Here is a 15,962-nt window from a genome sequence, read left to right on the forward strand (position 1 = left end):
ATGAGTTTTTAATGACATTTTGGAAATTGCTAATGATGGAGGCTGTCTAATTGTTGGTAGCAGGTCGGTCCAGGATTATGTGAACTTCTGGTCTCAACTGTATAAACAGATAATATCGTACAGATATTATCTATAAATATACAAGATATACCCAGATAATATCAATGAAATATAATGGCAATGATCGTACTATTCGTAATATCAATGATAATCATAATTAACATGATGATCGTAATATTAAGATAGAAGAACAACAGTATCAATCAGAGTCATACTGTTGATCACACTAGATGTCAGGAAAATCAAGTTTGAAAAAAAAGCATCTTCTCTTGGCCTTTTGATGATACGGTTCATATTCAAGAATCGGTGGGTACAGCTTGATTGTAATATTGCAAAAATGATTTAGGTACTAAAGAACGATACTTACTATCATCCCTTGTGGTAGTATCGGTGAGGTAACTCGGACAAGCCTGCTTGTGTACAGTATTCGCAAGTGTATCTGGCCAGCACATGATACCATCCCAGGTGCGATTGCAGTGAACACCTACAAAAATGAAGAGACTTAAATCATTTAATATTTCATTGCTTCAATAATCAATTAAGAATAGTCTGACTAAGGTGAACATACTCAATTAAGAATATGTGCGTAGCAGAGCTTCTTCTGGGGGAAGCCCGCCCGCCCCCTCACACACACACACACAGATTCTCTCACACCTCCCGCGCACACACATTTCATTTTTGCTTCAATAATCAAATTGCGGATATGACCGACCTCGGCTGGAAAGGCGTAGCAGAGTTTCTTCATGTGTTGCCCCTCACACACGCACAAACAAGCACACACTCACACACACGCACACACACAACTTCGTAACCGTCCACGTGGAGGGCAAAAGTATTACTACTTTAATTCCCTTCAAATAGATCTTAGTGATGGAACAAGATTTGAGTAGAATTACAATGCTCCAGAACTTATTTCGAGCATCCTCCCAAAGAAAGTGTGACAAACATAACAATGTTTTCCCTGGTAAACGGTTTCGAGTCAAGGTTCCGCCCCACTTCACACCAATAGTCTCTACATAATGCATGCAGTGAATCCATCGACTGAACATCAAATCCTATTTTTAGTTATAAGCCCCGGGGATTGGTTTATACATCTCTTCTTTATTCAAGAGCCCCTCATCGGAACGCACCGATGTCGGTGGCTCCAGGGGGTATATTTCGGTCTTTCGACCCCATAATCGAAGCTTTTCGTATCAGATTCTCCCTCCTCCATCTTCATCATCTATGTATTCTTGATATATCAAAATTACAAAACCCAAGGACAAGTATTTAAAAAATCGACCAGGGGCGGATTCAGCTCTCGTATCCAGATGCTGAGAGACCTCGGCGCCAAATCGGTAGTAGAGTTTCGAAGAAGACAGATAACTATTTAAAGATGATGTGCTCCAGTAGCCAACATCGTTATTTCCAGTTCGTTATTCCGCATTGACATTAATTCGTATGTCACCATTACATTTATTTCCATTTTAAAGTAATAATGTTATTAATGCATGCATTAAATGAGTAACATAATACGTTTAAGGTGAAAAGTGGCACGTCAATAATTCATACGCTCGTCTTGAAATACTTGTTGGATATTTGTGTGTGCTTTAGGATGGGTGTGTTATATACAGGATGGCAAATGATCATAAAAAAGGGGAAGGTACCTCACGAAATGAGAACAGTTTCCACTTAACTCAACTATCACTTAATTGAATGCAGATTGAAGAATAACGAATATGAACTATAGGAATCATATTCGAATGCTATTGACAGCAAATCAAAAGTATACCATGGCTCTCTTTGTCACTCACCTCGAGTATTTTCACATCTATGCTTCATCCAAAAATGTTCTTCATTTTAACCATGTTTTCATAAACATGATGGTAATTTTAAAAATGTTTAAGATGCTCTGTTTCAACAGAGCGTCTTCTCCCAGACAGCTTCTTAATTGGTTGGTGGCAGAGATCAAAGACAATAACATTCTACTAGTGTGCAATCAGTAAGAAGAAAATATTTTTGTTGTTATGCTACAATATTTACGAATGAGTTAGAGAGTGTTATAATCTCTATTAGAATGGGATTTAAAAACGGTAATTGTGGCAATCTAATATTTTCTGAAAACAATCTCTTTGTTCCTTCCTTGGCAAAAGAAGGTTCCTATTTATGTAATAACTCTAAGATCAAGCATTTTCTTGTATTTCGTCATTCTTTTTTTTTAGGTCTTAACATCCTAACGACGTTCTGATAATAAACTGATATCGGAAAATCTATCATAAAATCTGTAAAAATCAATGCTGATTTTCGATAACGTAATCTACACATTCTATGAAGTACTGACAAATCGCCCTAACCAAGTTATTGAAGAAAATAATGTCAAATCCGACAAGCGAAATATTTTTGTGTTGAAATAGCAAACCCATATTTGTTTGACAATTCTCTGAGAGGCTATGTGGAAAGCTGTAGCTTAATATTCAGTATTAACAATCACGTGATTGATTGTATAGCCATTAACCTACATATCACGCAATAACCTAAATTGTGCGCCAACGGTCTCATGTGTCGTTTGAAGAAATTACCATTTTATTATCCTTCAGGCCTTTTGAGTATTTACATGAACATGTGCTCTAGTACTGTGTTAGATTTGTTGAATTGCCAAGTGAATTAGTTTGCATTGATTTTCTGATTGTCGATGGTACAATCTGTGCCATTATTAGTCTCAAAACAGCATCATACTATCACCTCCAGGAATTAATCCTTGGCGGAAAATCTACACATATTACACAATAAACATTATATATATATATATATATACAGTGCGTCCCAGAAAAAACGAAACCGAGATTTAGTGATGATTTATCATAACTTAATCATAAATAAAATAGACAAATGACCTACCAACGTAAAGCTTAGAATCTCCTCTTTCACCTGGTACTACGTAGATTATTCCTCATTCACGCATGAGTGAGCAAAAACAATTCAAAGAAAGAATGCCAAAAATTTATTTGGCGGGGTGTATCTAAATTTCAAAAAGAAAGTCACATGACTAAAAAGTTCAATATCTGCTCTTTTATTTGATACCTTAATCACAAAAAATGGTCAAGAAGTAAAAAAGTTATGATCCCTCGAAACAATGCTTGTATTTCCATAATTTCATTAAATAAACGTGTTTTCACAAGTTTCCCACAGAAGATATCGCACGGTAACAAAAGAGTTAATGCATGGCTGATCGTGAACAAAACGGAGTGTCGAGTGAGTTTGAACGCTAGCCTGTAAAACCTCTTCATTTTATGAAATTATTGAAATTCAAGCCTTATTTCAAACAACCAGAACTTTGTTATTCCTTGACCATTTTCTGTAATTGAGGTATCAAATTAAAGAGAAGATATTGAACTTTTTAACAATGTGGTTTTCTTTTTAAAACCCAGATACGGCCCGCCAAGTGACTTTTGGGAATATCCTTTTCAAATTGTTTTTGCTCACTCATGCGTGAATGAGAAATAATGTAAGTAATTTCAGATGAAAGAGAAGATTCTAAGCTTTAAAATGGTAGGTCATTTGTCTATTGTATTTGTGATTAAGTTATGATAAATCATCGATAAATCTCGGTTTCGTTTTTTGTGGGACGCACTGTATATATATATATATATATATATATATATATATATATATATATATGAGGTGTGTGTGTAATGTGTAACCTTTTATGTGTGTGCGTGTGTACGAATAACCACACGCATAACATGACGATGCCAACCACTCTGTCCTCGATTCATCGAGCTTTCTCCCCTCCCCCATCTCTCTCTCTCACACACACACACACACGCACACCCTCTCTCATCCACTCACACCCTTATATATATATATATATATATTCACACACGTACGCACACACGCGCACACTTGATTGTTGAACGTTTGTTTCCATTTAATGAACATTTTCTTCATGTATTTATAAATATATTTTTAGAAGGAGGCTGCACCATGAAAACTCCGCTTTTGGACAGCCTCCTCCATTCCCATCCTATATGTATGTAATTTCTATTATAATAATATTGTACGTACACCTTTTCTTTATATAATATTGCTTATTGTATCACGCTGTATGATACAAAATATGTTAGTTGTCATCAACGGAAATGGAAATAAACAAAATGAAGGAAATAAATTGCTGGCCTATTTCTTTCTCCGTCATACAGGTCATACATCAGCCATAGCAGCAAACCCACTATTATATTAGTTGTAATCATTGGAAATGCAAATAAAGACAATGAAAGGTAATGAAACAAACCTACTGGCAAATTCGTTCTCTGTCATGTAGGTATGACATCAGAAATCGTAACCCCGGATCGAAACACGTAACAATATTCGACTCCTTCCATCAATGCCAGCAACCTCAACCCCTCCCCCAACCCTTTTGACGCATCCACTCCACAATCTGGAGAACACAGATCCTCCATTTTATCACCACCTTCGGGATTTGAACTCTCGAGCTGCGATTGAGTGAGATCGATTGGTCGTCTCACTGATGTATATCTCTATCAAACCCTAATCCTAGCCGTATCGACTTCATCCTTGTCCTTTCTACTTTTCTCCAAATTCAAAGGATCTCCTTATTCTCCTATCCTATAGAGAGATAGTATTCGGTATCCACCATGTCCACTAGCAAGAGGTTGCTGGTTCGAGAGCTGGTAGAACATTTTCTCGTTCATATTCATTCTTAACAACCCATTACTATTTCGATTAGCCCTTGCCTTTTTTCAAAAACATTCTGGAGTAATAAAGGCAAAAAAGATCAGTGGTGGATCCGAGGGGAGGGAGACCTGACTGGCCTCATCCTTTTCTCGGATCCTTAAATGTATAGTTTCTAGGAAAAGAAGAATTGTTTACAACGTTTGTTTTTTCTTGTTTATTTGGAAGTGCAAACTTAACCACTTTCGAAGCGAAATGATAACGGTCATTTTTGTTTCTTTTTTGCTCTTCTTTTATTTTCTTGTAGACACGCATTTTTTTTCTCAAAAGCTATCGTTTTTCTATTTTTACTACACAAGATATTGAAAACTTAGTGTCTGCTTTCTTCCTCTGATGAAGGGGCCCCTTTCACAAGCTCTGCTTCTATATGGGGTCCCAAACCTTTCACGTTATATCCTTTTGCCATCCTTTGTACTAAATTTCTTTGTTATATATTACTTATATTACTTGATTGGTGTGAATAAACTGATATCACTTATGAAATTCTAGAACCGAGCCTCATGTTCTGGATCAGAAGAATTACAATAAATAGGAAAATTGGCTTCTTTCCGGTAAAATTCTACGAACTAAGGTCGTAGGTGCCATTGCCCATTCTGCACAGTTCTTAATCTTGGAGAAATATATTTGCAAATGGGTCTTTCCGTAAGAGAGGTGAAAAATGTTAATATTAACAAAATCCTGCTGTCTTAATGCTTTGTGATTAACACAAGCTCTATGGCACTATGAATTGGGGCTAAATATTTAAGACAAAGTGGGGTAAGTTATCCGTCATCGGGGGATAGATAAGATATCTGCAGGGAGCTTTAATGCTCGTACCTTGATAGCTGTGAACTCTTCTCAAATGTCATTGGTAAGTGGCAACAGGACACCATGAGCATCAAACATCCTATGAATGGGAAGTTCAAAGTAGCACTCGTTTCCGAGTGTACATAATAATGTTAAGATTTGGAAATGTTACATGGGTGTTTCTTAATCATGATGATCTGTCTCGATATGAAAGACATCATTCATCTAATTTGTCACAATTAATAAAAATATTAAACAAATGCCATATTTGCATGATACTAGTAGTTGCATTGTACAGGGCTCAGTGAATTATACCGTTTTCAGTAACTCATGATTTTTTTGGTCCCCACCAGGCCCGCAGAAAAATAGTTCGCACCACAAGTTTCAGATCCGTGCTACTTTTTACGTTACTTTAACGACGGCTCTGGTCTGGTGCTGATAAAAAACGGCACCAAAACAGCTCGGGCATTGCGCGGGCTATTTCAGCCGGCGCCATCCATAACCTCCAAATTTTACCACTTAGCTCAGGCCTGGTCTGGTCCAGCGAATTACTGAAAGCGGTATGAGTCTCCGGACTTCGAACCAAGGTCTGGGTTCGAATTAAATCAAGGCACTCGCGTTCTTTGGCAAGGCGCTTATCTCAATTTACCACTCTTCACCCAGCTGTAGTAAATGGAGACCCTCTATGAAGGAATTCCTTGAATACCCAAAGCACAGGATCTGGGTATTCGTGCTATAGCCAGGGTAATAGTATGCAACGCTAACAAACATAGAATACTATAATTAGTTGTGTAATATTTCGATGGAAAAATAAATCTATTCATCTGGACTTACTTGTTGAAGCAGAGGACAGTTTCACGTCCGATCGGGGACACTTCTTCAGCTCTTCTGAACTGGCGGGAATTCGTCGTTGCCGATTGGCGCCGAAGCACCGTCGATGTTATTGTCTTGGAGACGTCGAGGAATTTTTCGGATTATAGGATTGTAAATCCTAATTGGTGCTTCGGCGCCAATCGGCAACGACGAATTCCCGCCAGTTCAGAAGAGCTGAAGAAGCGTCCCGGATCGGACGTGAAACTGTCCTCTGCTTCAACAAGTAAGTCCAGATGAATAGATTTATTTTTTCCATCGATATTTGGCTTTCCTGGATGAATCAAAACATACATCAGTTTATTAGTTGTGTACTATTATAATTTACTTTTATTATTATGATTATTATTATCATACAAGCTATTTTAAATGTCAATATTCTCCCTCCCGTGGTTCTTATACCTTATCTCGTTGTAGATGAAAATACTGCATGAAATCATTGATACAATTCCTAATATTATTTCTGGCGTCAACGTTCTTTGGAAAACCAGGAAATGCCCGACATGTCGATTTCTGACATTTGAATGAAGTCCTTTAGCATGTTCAGTTCAGCTTGTTTTTATTTCTGCAAATATTCATCTATTCTAAGAGGACAAATGGCCGGATTGGCCGCCAGATAACCCGATACTGTAACTAAACCTTATAAGCAAGCTAATGGACAAACTCAATGTAGATAGCTACATTGTACATTTACTTAAGAACTTATCCGTCATGTTTTCGGCCTTGACCATCGAATTACCTTTATTGCCTAAGTCCATCGCATTGGTAAGCACGTACTTACAAAGCGAAGAAGATGCGTAAAATGAAATGGAAGAGGATCAAATATCTGTATCGAGAATGCAATAAGGACACTGACTATTGTTTTTAGAACTAGCAAACGGCTATACCAGAAGTTTGATACAAACGCTCCTTATGGTGTAAAATAATGTACAGTGACGTTTACGAGAAAAGATGGGATATGGTTATGCAAGGGGCTAAGGGCAGCTAGGGCACGTGTTTTTTTTTTCCTCGTTACGTATTACCAGAATTTACATATACTCCACAGGGCAAGGGGATTGTACGGGCTTTAGCATTATGGATTTATCGTAACAGCAACTTGATTCGGGGTACATTCTCCATAACAAATCCCTCTCTTGCCCCGCTGGTTGAATGTAACACCGGTGACGCGCTAAATGCGCGTTCACACCTTGCCTTTTTAGCTTGTTTTCTTTTCTGTCTTTCCTTGGCTTTAGAATGAAAACCGATAAGACCTGACTCTCTTTGCTACAGCTTTTAAAAAGATTTGTTTTTCCTTTATATATTTTCGCTTTCTCTTCCTTTTTTTCTTTATATTTTTTTAACTTTTGTAAATGTTATTTTCTCCCTTTTCTCTTTTTTATTTTCTTTTCTCCTGTCTTTCTGATTACTTTTTTTCTTCTTTATTCCTTCTGACGTACTTGAAGTGTGACCAGCCGTTTTCTCCATTTATCCCATTGCTTGATATCAATCATTTTACTCCAGATATAAAAGCAATGCATTTTCGAACAACACAATATATCAAATAAAATAAATTCTTTGTATATGAATAATCATTCATGTTTCTCGTAAACAGGCCATTTATCATAACAAGACTCGGATTAAGAAAATGGCTTGTCATAGCCTACATACTACGTAATGCTCTGCTAAAATGTTCGGGTGCGATTGCCCTTAAACACAGGGCATATCCACTTCCAAATGCATGCACAAATATATCACGTGATAAAAACGGCAACATGTACATCTACTACCTTTCTGAAGGTCGCGGAAAGCCGTTCGAATTGTATTACCGTGCTAACTACTTTCCCATGAGCAATAGATACTGACAAAATTAAGAAAACATACTCTTGATTCAACTAATAACTGCCTTTTTTCTTCCAATATATTTGTACAAATTTGGGAAACAAATAATTGGCAGTGGCTGGATGCTCCTTTACATTTAAAAATGAAGAGTTTGTTTGAAACTTGTCATTGGTATTCCATTATGCCCTTGTGCAAATTACGACATTGAGACAATAACTTGGGATAACTAAAAATAAAAAGAAATACGAGTTCGTTCTCTCCTTTTTAAGATTACAAAATAGCAAGATAGCGTTTATGACAAAGGATACGAAAATAATAGAAAATATTGTCTATGTTTAGTGCGCGCGCGCGTGCTGTCAACTTTGATGGAGGCTAATTCCTTTATTACTTGACGTAGAAGGTTGATCAAGGTATCAAATTGTTCAGAATTATATTATCGGTGCATTGATATAAAAAAAATTGGCGATCCTATGTTTTATAGTGCCGTTACGCGCGAGAACGCGCGCGTAACCGTGCGCGCTCGCAAATTTTTGAAACGCTTAAAATGACCTGATTCATACTCTGTTTTGGTCAAAAAGTGATTTTGAGCATTTTAAAATTTTGACGCGCGCGTACGCGCACGTCGTGACCTTTACATGACCTTTGATGACATGGGCAGTTGCCCCCTGACCTGAAGTTAATGTGATGTAAATATTGTTAATTTTTGATAATTGTAATGAAGATATGATTGATAATGTGATTTTACAAAAGGCGTCTAGATGACGTCATGATGACCTTTTGACCTTGAACTTGCTTTATACACATCACATGATAAGTCCCCATATCTGATGATATTTTGAAGATAATTGATGATGTAGATTTTGAGATTTTGTGCTCACAAGAAGAGGTGGGAAAATAAAAATAAATAATAAATAAATAAAAAAGAAAATTCGTACGAAATTAATAGTTGATCTGTCGATTGACAGATCACCTAATAAGCCAAACATAACGAACTTCTGCAAATGCAGGATGCTAAACGTATCATGACCGAATGTTCTTCATGGCATTATGCAACCGACAAAGCGTTAGTCCATGGTTCAAGTAATATGTTTGCATGTCTTGTTTCAGCAATTTTACCAGAAACACAAACGAAATTCTTAATAGCTGGAACGCGTTTTTACTTCCTTCTCTGTGCTATGTTACTGTTACATTCTAATAACCTTGAACGGTAACCTTATGAGCTTTGGATGACACGGCAGACATAATTTCGTATCACATGAAGTAATGAGAACCATTACTTCGTTTCGGCTTGGGCAGATGTGTTCGCGCCTTCGAGGTTTGGCGCTCAACTGATCATTTGACGAGAATCGACATCGTCACTCTTCTTTCACATTGATCACTTACCTCTAACAATACATAACCAACGCTGAAAGTGAATGCCAATAAAATCTCCACTTTGCCAAATTGCCAATTCGTCCACCCACCACATGATCTACCTTTCATTTAGTCTAATATAATGCCAGTCCGTCCATCAACCATTCGTCTAAGAACCATTTGGTCCAATAACCATTTGGTCAAATCATCACTTCGTCTAATCACCAGTTCGTCTAGTACCATTCCGTCGAATAACCAGCGGGTCTAATACCCGTTTTCTTTTAATTCATTTTATACAATTAACACTTTACTTTAATTAGACCCAATGTTATATTGACTAAGCGGCTATTGGACCAACTGGTTATCAGACGGAGTGGCCGTAGACTAAATGAAACTGTGGTGAGTGGACGAACTGATGGTAGACCAAATGATATTAGACGAGTTGGCAATAGGACAAATCGGCATTAGACGAATTGGAAATAAATCATATCACCAAAACCATCATCGTCATCATTGTCATAATCATCATTACGGAGTTCTCATTACCATCACAACCATCACCGTCATCATCATCATCAACATCACCATTACCACCATAACCATCACCATCACCATCATAATCATCATCATCTTTATTATCATCATCATTATGTGTGTCATCCTCCTCGTCGCAGTTATGATTATTATTCATTCCGAATTCAGCGTTATTCAGTACGAATTCACATGACTGTGGTCTACTATCTGTGTCAACGCATATCAGATTTTTGAATGATTTATTTCCAATTTCCCTCTTCATCCTCATAATTATTGCATAACGCCTGAATCTGAAATTGGCATTTTTCCGGAAATAACATAGCGTTTCTCATTTTTCCCCAGAGAAAAATCACACTTGCTATTTGAAGAAAAGAAAGTGTGGAAATTTTCATAAAAATTCAAGCACATTTCTTGTGCCTAAATTGAAACAATTTACAGTCACTTGAAGTCGTACTTCATATAGATTCCGTTGTTTCGTCCAATAAGGCCCATATTTAAAAGAAAAAAAGTTTTGGCAATATTGTTATAAGGATTTTTGGTGAGAGCTGGAGTAATAATGGAATATCTAAAACCAAATATATTTTGATAAGAAATCCACCAGAAGCAGATGTAAATTTCATTAATTTTGTTTCATTTTCATTTCTTACATTTTCTAACTCGCACAGGAATAAATCAGGTTAAACAGATACAGTTTTCTGCCATTTCAGGGTCGACCTTCACCAACACAACACACACATCAATCTCCGAATGAAATGAAATTTAACAATAAAAAGGAACGGCTTTACAAAGTTTAATATCATAAAACAATTCATCTCATACCAAAATAAATCATAAATCATAGGTATAAACAGAAAAAAACTAACTCTATTGCAAAATGTTCGCAGAAAAGTCATCAGACGGTACTTCAATCCTCCGATACCACTAGCTTTATAGATCACAGTTTAAGTCCGAATAGGTTGACTTATTCATCTTTCAGTTCATTTGGCTCCATGGGATCGGTTGGAGAATCGAGGTCGCTTATACCATTACGACATTACGGCATAAAGCGGTTGCCAAATTTCTCGCTGATCGCGCTAAAATGGAGATTTGTAATATCACTCCATAAAAAGCCGACTGACCTCGGTTCTGGACTTCCATAAGCGAATGACCCTAATGTAATACAGCGAATTTGAAATCCGATCCCAATTTTTCCACAAAGAAAAACATAAATTTCTGTAACGGTTGTTGGAAATATGATGCGTGGGATATGAGAATGGATCCGACTGTCAGAAATCCTGGAACGCGAGTAACTCTTCTTCAAGGTCTCTCCCATCTCAAAATCAGATTTTCATTGAATAGTATTTGATTTATAAAACTTCCGTTCTGAATTCCCATCCGTTCCGTCGATTCATCGATACAGACATTATTTTCTTATCATGGAAGTTTATCTGTGCAAGGAAACCCCGAATCTCAGAGACTGTTCCCTTCAATCAAATGATGCATTTCTCTATTTTGTCCTTGTTTTCAAATATCTGAATCACGAAGAGGGGGTAGAGAGCTACTCTATCAATTTTAAATAATAAAAATAAATGTCTTGTTTTGGTTTGGATTCATCGCTTGCATCCATCCGTACTCACCATACTTTCATTTGTAGAAGGGAAGTTAAGCAAATGAAACTTATCTTGCCACATTAATACTTTCATATCTAAGAAAGATTTTATCTCAGCAAGCGTAGCGAATTCATTCGTCTGCTACGATCTTTCTGATCATATCAATGAATGTTATAACTGAATATCATCAATAAGTATAAACATGTAATTTCTTGACATACATGCTATCCCACATTTGAGCATACTGTTGGTGTTTTATCAAATGTCATTCAATAGTTGTTCCCTTGCTACAATTTTTTATTGTACATAGCATCAACTTTTTGGTAATAAGACTGTTTAGGATGCCGCTTCGTTTCAAGTTCATTTTTTTAGTGTTGGAGAAATTGGAGACGAGGAGAAACGAAGATGAAAATGCAAAAAAAGAGAAATATGGATTTTACGAAAATGAGAAGACTTGGACGAGTGAATTTACAAATTACCTCTATTTTGTTATTTTCATCTATACGGCGAATTCATTTCAGATCATCCCGATAATACACAGGGGCTGTCCAAAAGTTATCAGGGCAGTCCTGATGGTACTCCAAAATTTATTAATTCATTATTTTACTACAAAATCGTCGACTATGATGCTCATGCTGGTGAACGGTGTAATGCACGGAAAAGAAGGCATCATATTTAGTTCGTGATCATGGTGATCATGGTGATAGAATATAAAAGCCCTACAAGTTCGCTGTTATTTTTACATGTATGTATTTGTCATCATACTGTTGAGCCAATATCTGCGGCAGTGTCCGTAATGCATGTTTTCCTATCTACTCATATCTGTTACCATATTTATTTTCATCTTACTGATTTTTCTCATTTGGCATATTCTTCTATACTGCTTTTTTAATTCATCGACGTATTCTTCTTTTAATTCTTGTTCATTTATTTACACGTGTTCATTGCTTCTTAAACACTGTAAAATATAAAGATGATTTTTCAAATAACGTTGTAGCCCAGGTAAAGGGAAAAGGTAACATCAATTTTCGCGAGTTTTTGTGGGCATGCATTCGGGGGTTTTTTTTAAGATCCTTTTTTACAAATGGAAATTCTTGAAAATGAAAATGAAAATGATATAATTATTGCTGATAACTATCTAAACTAAATTATAATATAACTAATAATCGCAGGCTGCAAAGAATGCCACAAACTGGAGGAAACAAACGGCCCAAATAAATGTCAAATACATGTATATACTTAGTTCTCACTCCTGTTCTTAATTTCCCTTCTCTCACCGTCCTCTGCCCTTAATTTCCCCTTGACCTTCATACGTGCTTGAAGCTGGCAATTCGAAACATGATAACATGGTTTATAGCCTCCAGTCAAATGATAAATTCCGGAAAGGTGCTATAAATTGGAAACAATTTGAAACTTAATCTTAATCATCACTTTTTGAACGAATTTTCATCTGATGTTCATGTAATAATTACTGGTCACTATTGTTAATAGGCGAAAGTCTTGCCTATTACCCGTTCTTGTTGAGATACTCACGATTTCGGATAGCCCTAGCATGTCCGGAACCAAATTAAATTAAGAAACAATAGACAACAATAAAATATAAATATGTATCAAATTGGTCATTCTATCCGTTTTCGCTAAACTATTAAAGTCTCTTGATGTCACATGCGTTCTTGTTTACTCCATAATAGGGAGATTTTTCGCTCAGTGAGGTTAATTGATTCAAGAACAGAGTTAATGTATTGAAAATATCCGTTATAGATGACAAGGAACAGCTAGGAGGCCTTTGTCGAAAATTGGTTTTAGAGCTGACGAAATCATTGCAAAGACTTCTTTGTTATTCTTTGTCAGGTCGACCATTTGTCAAAAACTCACTATTGACTTGAGGTCTACCCTGAACATTGCCACCGACACGCCATTTCTTCACACCTTGTTCACCTGTCGTTACTGATCCTCTAACAGCTATCCACTTATCCTGATGCCTTTCCAGCACCGGTTCATCCAACTTCATACTTGAACTTGACTTCCATCTAAGTAATTTTCATAATGTATGTATGCTATTTTGTGTATAATACTATACACGACATCACACACAGTAGCTGCGAAAACACGTGATATGAGAGGGTGTATATAGACAATTTAGGGAAAGATAGTGCATTGTGAGGAACAAACTAGAGTAATTCGTTTGAAACTTAATATCGACATGTGATTAGGCTAAGAGCGTGTTTAGGTGTTGGTGCGTCTAATAAAAACTATTGTGTTACCCTTTCCTTTGAACACTGTTAGCAAAGGGAACTTTCAAACATTTATGACTAAATTATCTAAAACATCTTACATAAATGTCCTTTTCACTGGCATTCATGTGAGTCAAATGTGTTAGAGGGATTGAGCAACTTTTTTGGAGCCTTTGAAATATCTGAGTTATGAAACCCTACATGATGCCAGTGCAGGCAGTTATGTTTTAAGAGGAAACCTTAAGACAAAAAAAATGGATTGTATCCCTCCAAACCCTATAAATCGTCCATACATGCCATACGGATGCTTATAACTGTTAGTGATCAATATTATGATTATCACAGTGATAAAACCACATATAAGTTTAAAACTTCATATGATTCATGTCTGATGAAAAAAATTATAATAAATACAATTCTGATTACAGTCGTACTGCAAGAGAAAAATTGCAAGCGCTACAAAGTAGGCGTGTACACTGTAAAAAACGAAGTGCCAATTTAGCACTTACAGTGCAGTCACTGTACAAGCACTGTTAGTGCTGAATTAGCATTCATTTTTTACAGTGTAGAAACGTTGACCTGGAAGCGAGCCTGGCGTTAATGACCCTCATAAACTTTGAATACATCATTGGGTTTTATGTAATTATACAAGCAATGAGAAACAAACGTGAGATGGCCAAGGAACGAACACATTGATGAGTGTAATAACCAACCCTTCCGTCGTTATATGGAATCCTTGACCCCAATAGTCCAGCGCCTTCCATTGATTTTCTTTTGACTCGGTGATGTCGCAATTACAATCCTCAAATGATGGAAATGGCGTCTACGGCCAAACCATATAGCTAGGGGGTGTAGTTCTGTGACCTGATGCATTAAAATTTGAAATTTGCTCGTTTGTGTTTTACTTCCTCGCACACAGGAAAAACTGTGGTGTTAACCGGCGTACATAGAGGACCACACCAGTTATTTTACACCGGTGTTAAATTGGTGGTGTTATACACCTACAGGTGTTATTACAACACCTATTGCTGTTACATTACACTCTTTGGTGTTATGTTCAATCTCTAGGGTTTTATTTTAACACCTCAGGGTGTGGTCCTAGGAAAATTCGTATCCATTCCACGCATATGAAATGAAACAAGACCTTGCAGATGAGATAAATGAAAGTCAAATGTCTTTAAGTTAAAACTCGCTTTTATTTCAAGAAGTTTGGTTTGACTAGTGTGAACACCAGGTAGGTGTCATCCAACCCGGGTAACAAATGTTGTTATTACAAAGAATACCATTGATTATTTTTTTGCATGCTTATTTTGAGTAGAAAAAAAACAACAGAATTCTATGATTCTAGAAAATACCATTTGTTGTTGTTGTTTTTGTGCACTCGGCAACGTAAATGCGAGACCAAATACAAATTCAAATGCAACATTGAAAAGATTCAAATATTCTCATCCAGGTAAGAAATATTGACAACACGCTTTTTCAATGCAAGATATCTATTATAGTGAATGTTAATCATTCACTTTCTAAATAAATTAAAATAACTTAATCATTAGTTGGGCTGATGTCACACCCCCACTTTTCCTTTTCTCATAATAATGTTTCATTTTTCATACTGTGTAAATGATGTGTCTCTATTATGATGAAATAGGTTGCGGCAAATAACTAAACTGAATAAACTAAAATAACTTAATCAGTTGTAAATCCAATTGATTTAGTTCTTGGCAAAAAAAATTTGAAAAAACCTAATTACATATTTAAAAAAAATACAAAAGAACATTTGGGGATATGACATCATCAGCCAACCTACTAAATATCCATAAAGACTTGCCTAGAACTGTTTCAAAGGAATAATGCAAATACTTCAAATTCAATAACTTCGTTATTTGTTATCCGATTTTGATCAAATTTTCAGCATTTTGCTTTGTGAATTGTAGTCTACTTATCTAGATATGACAATTTTCATCCCGGAGTATTCATTTGGTTTATT

The 15,962-nt window shown here is 36.3% G+C and overlaps 1 protein-coding gene across 1 annotated transcript in view; it reads right to left on the bottom strand.

Annotated features, from left to right (window-relative positions):
* Positions 1-15,962, bottom strand: part of LOC121426194 (vasoactive intestinal polypeptide receptor 1-like) — a 64,117-nt gene that overhangs the window by 41,389 nt on the left and 6,766 nt on the right. Inside the window, exon 2 of the mRNA XM_041622400.1 lies at positions 428-544. Coding sequence (XP_041478334.1) covers positions 428-544 — 117 coding nt within the window. The remainder of the gene's footprint in view (positions 1-427; positions 545-15,962) is intronic.

This window comes from Lytechinus variegatus, chromosome 13, assembly GCF_018143015.1.
Source record: "Lytechinus variegatus isolate NC3 chromosome 13, Lvar_3.0, whole genome shotgun sequence".
NCBI lineage: Eukaryota > Metazoa > Echinodermata > Echinoidea > Temnopleuroida > Toxopneustidae > Lytechinus > Lytechinus variegatus.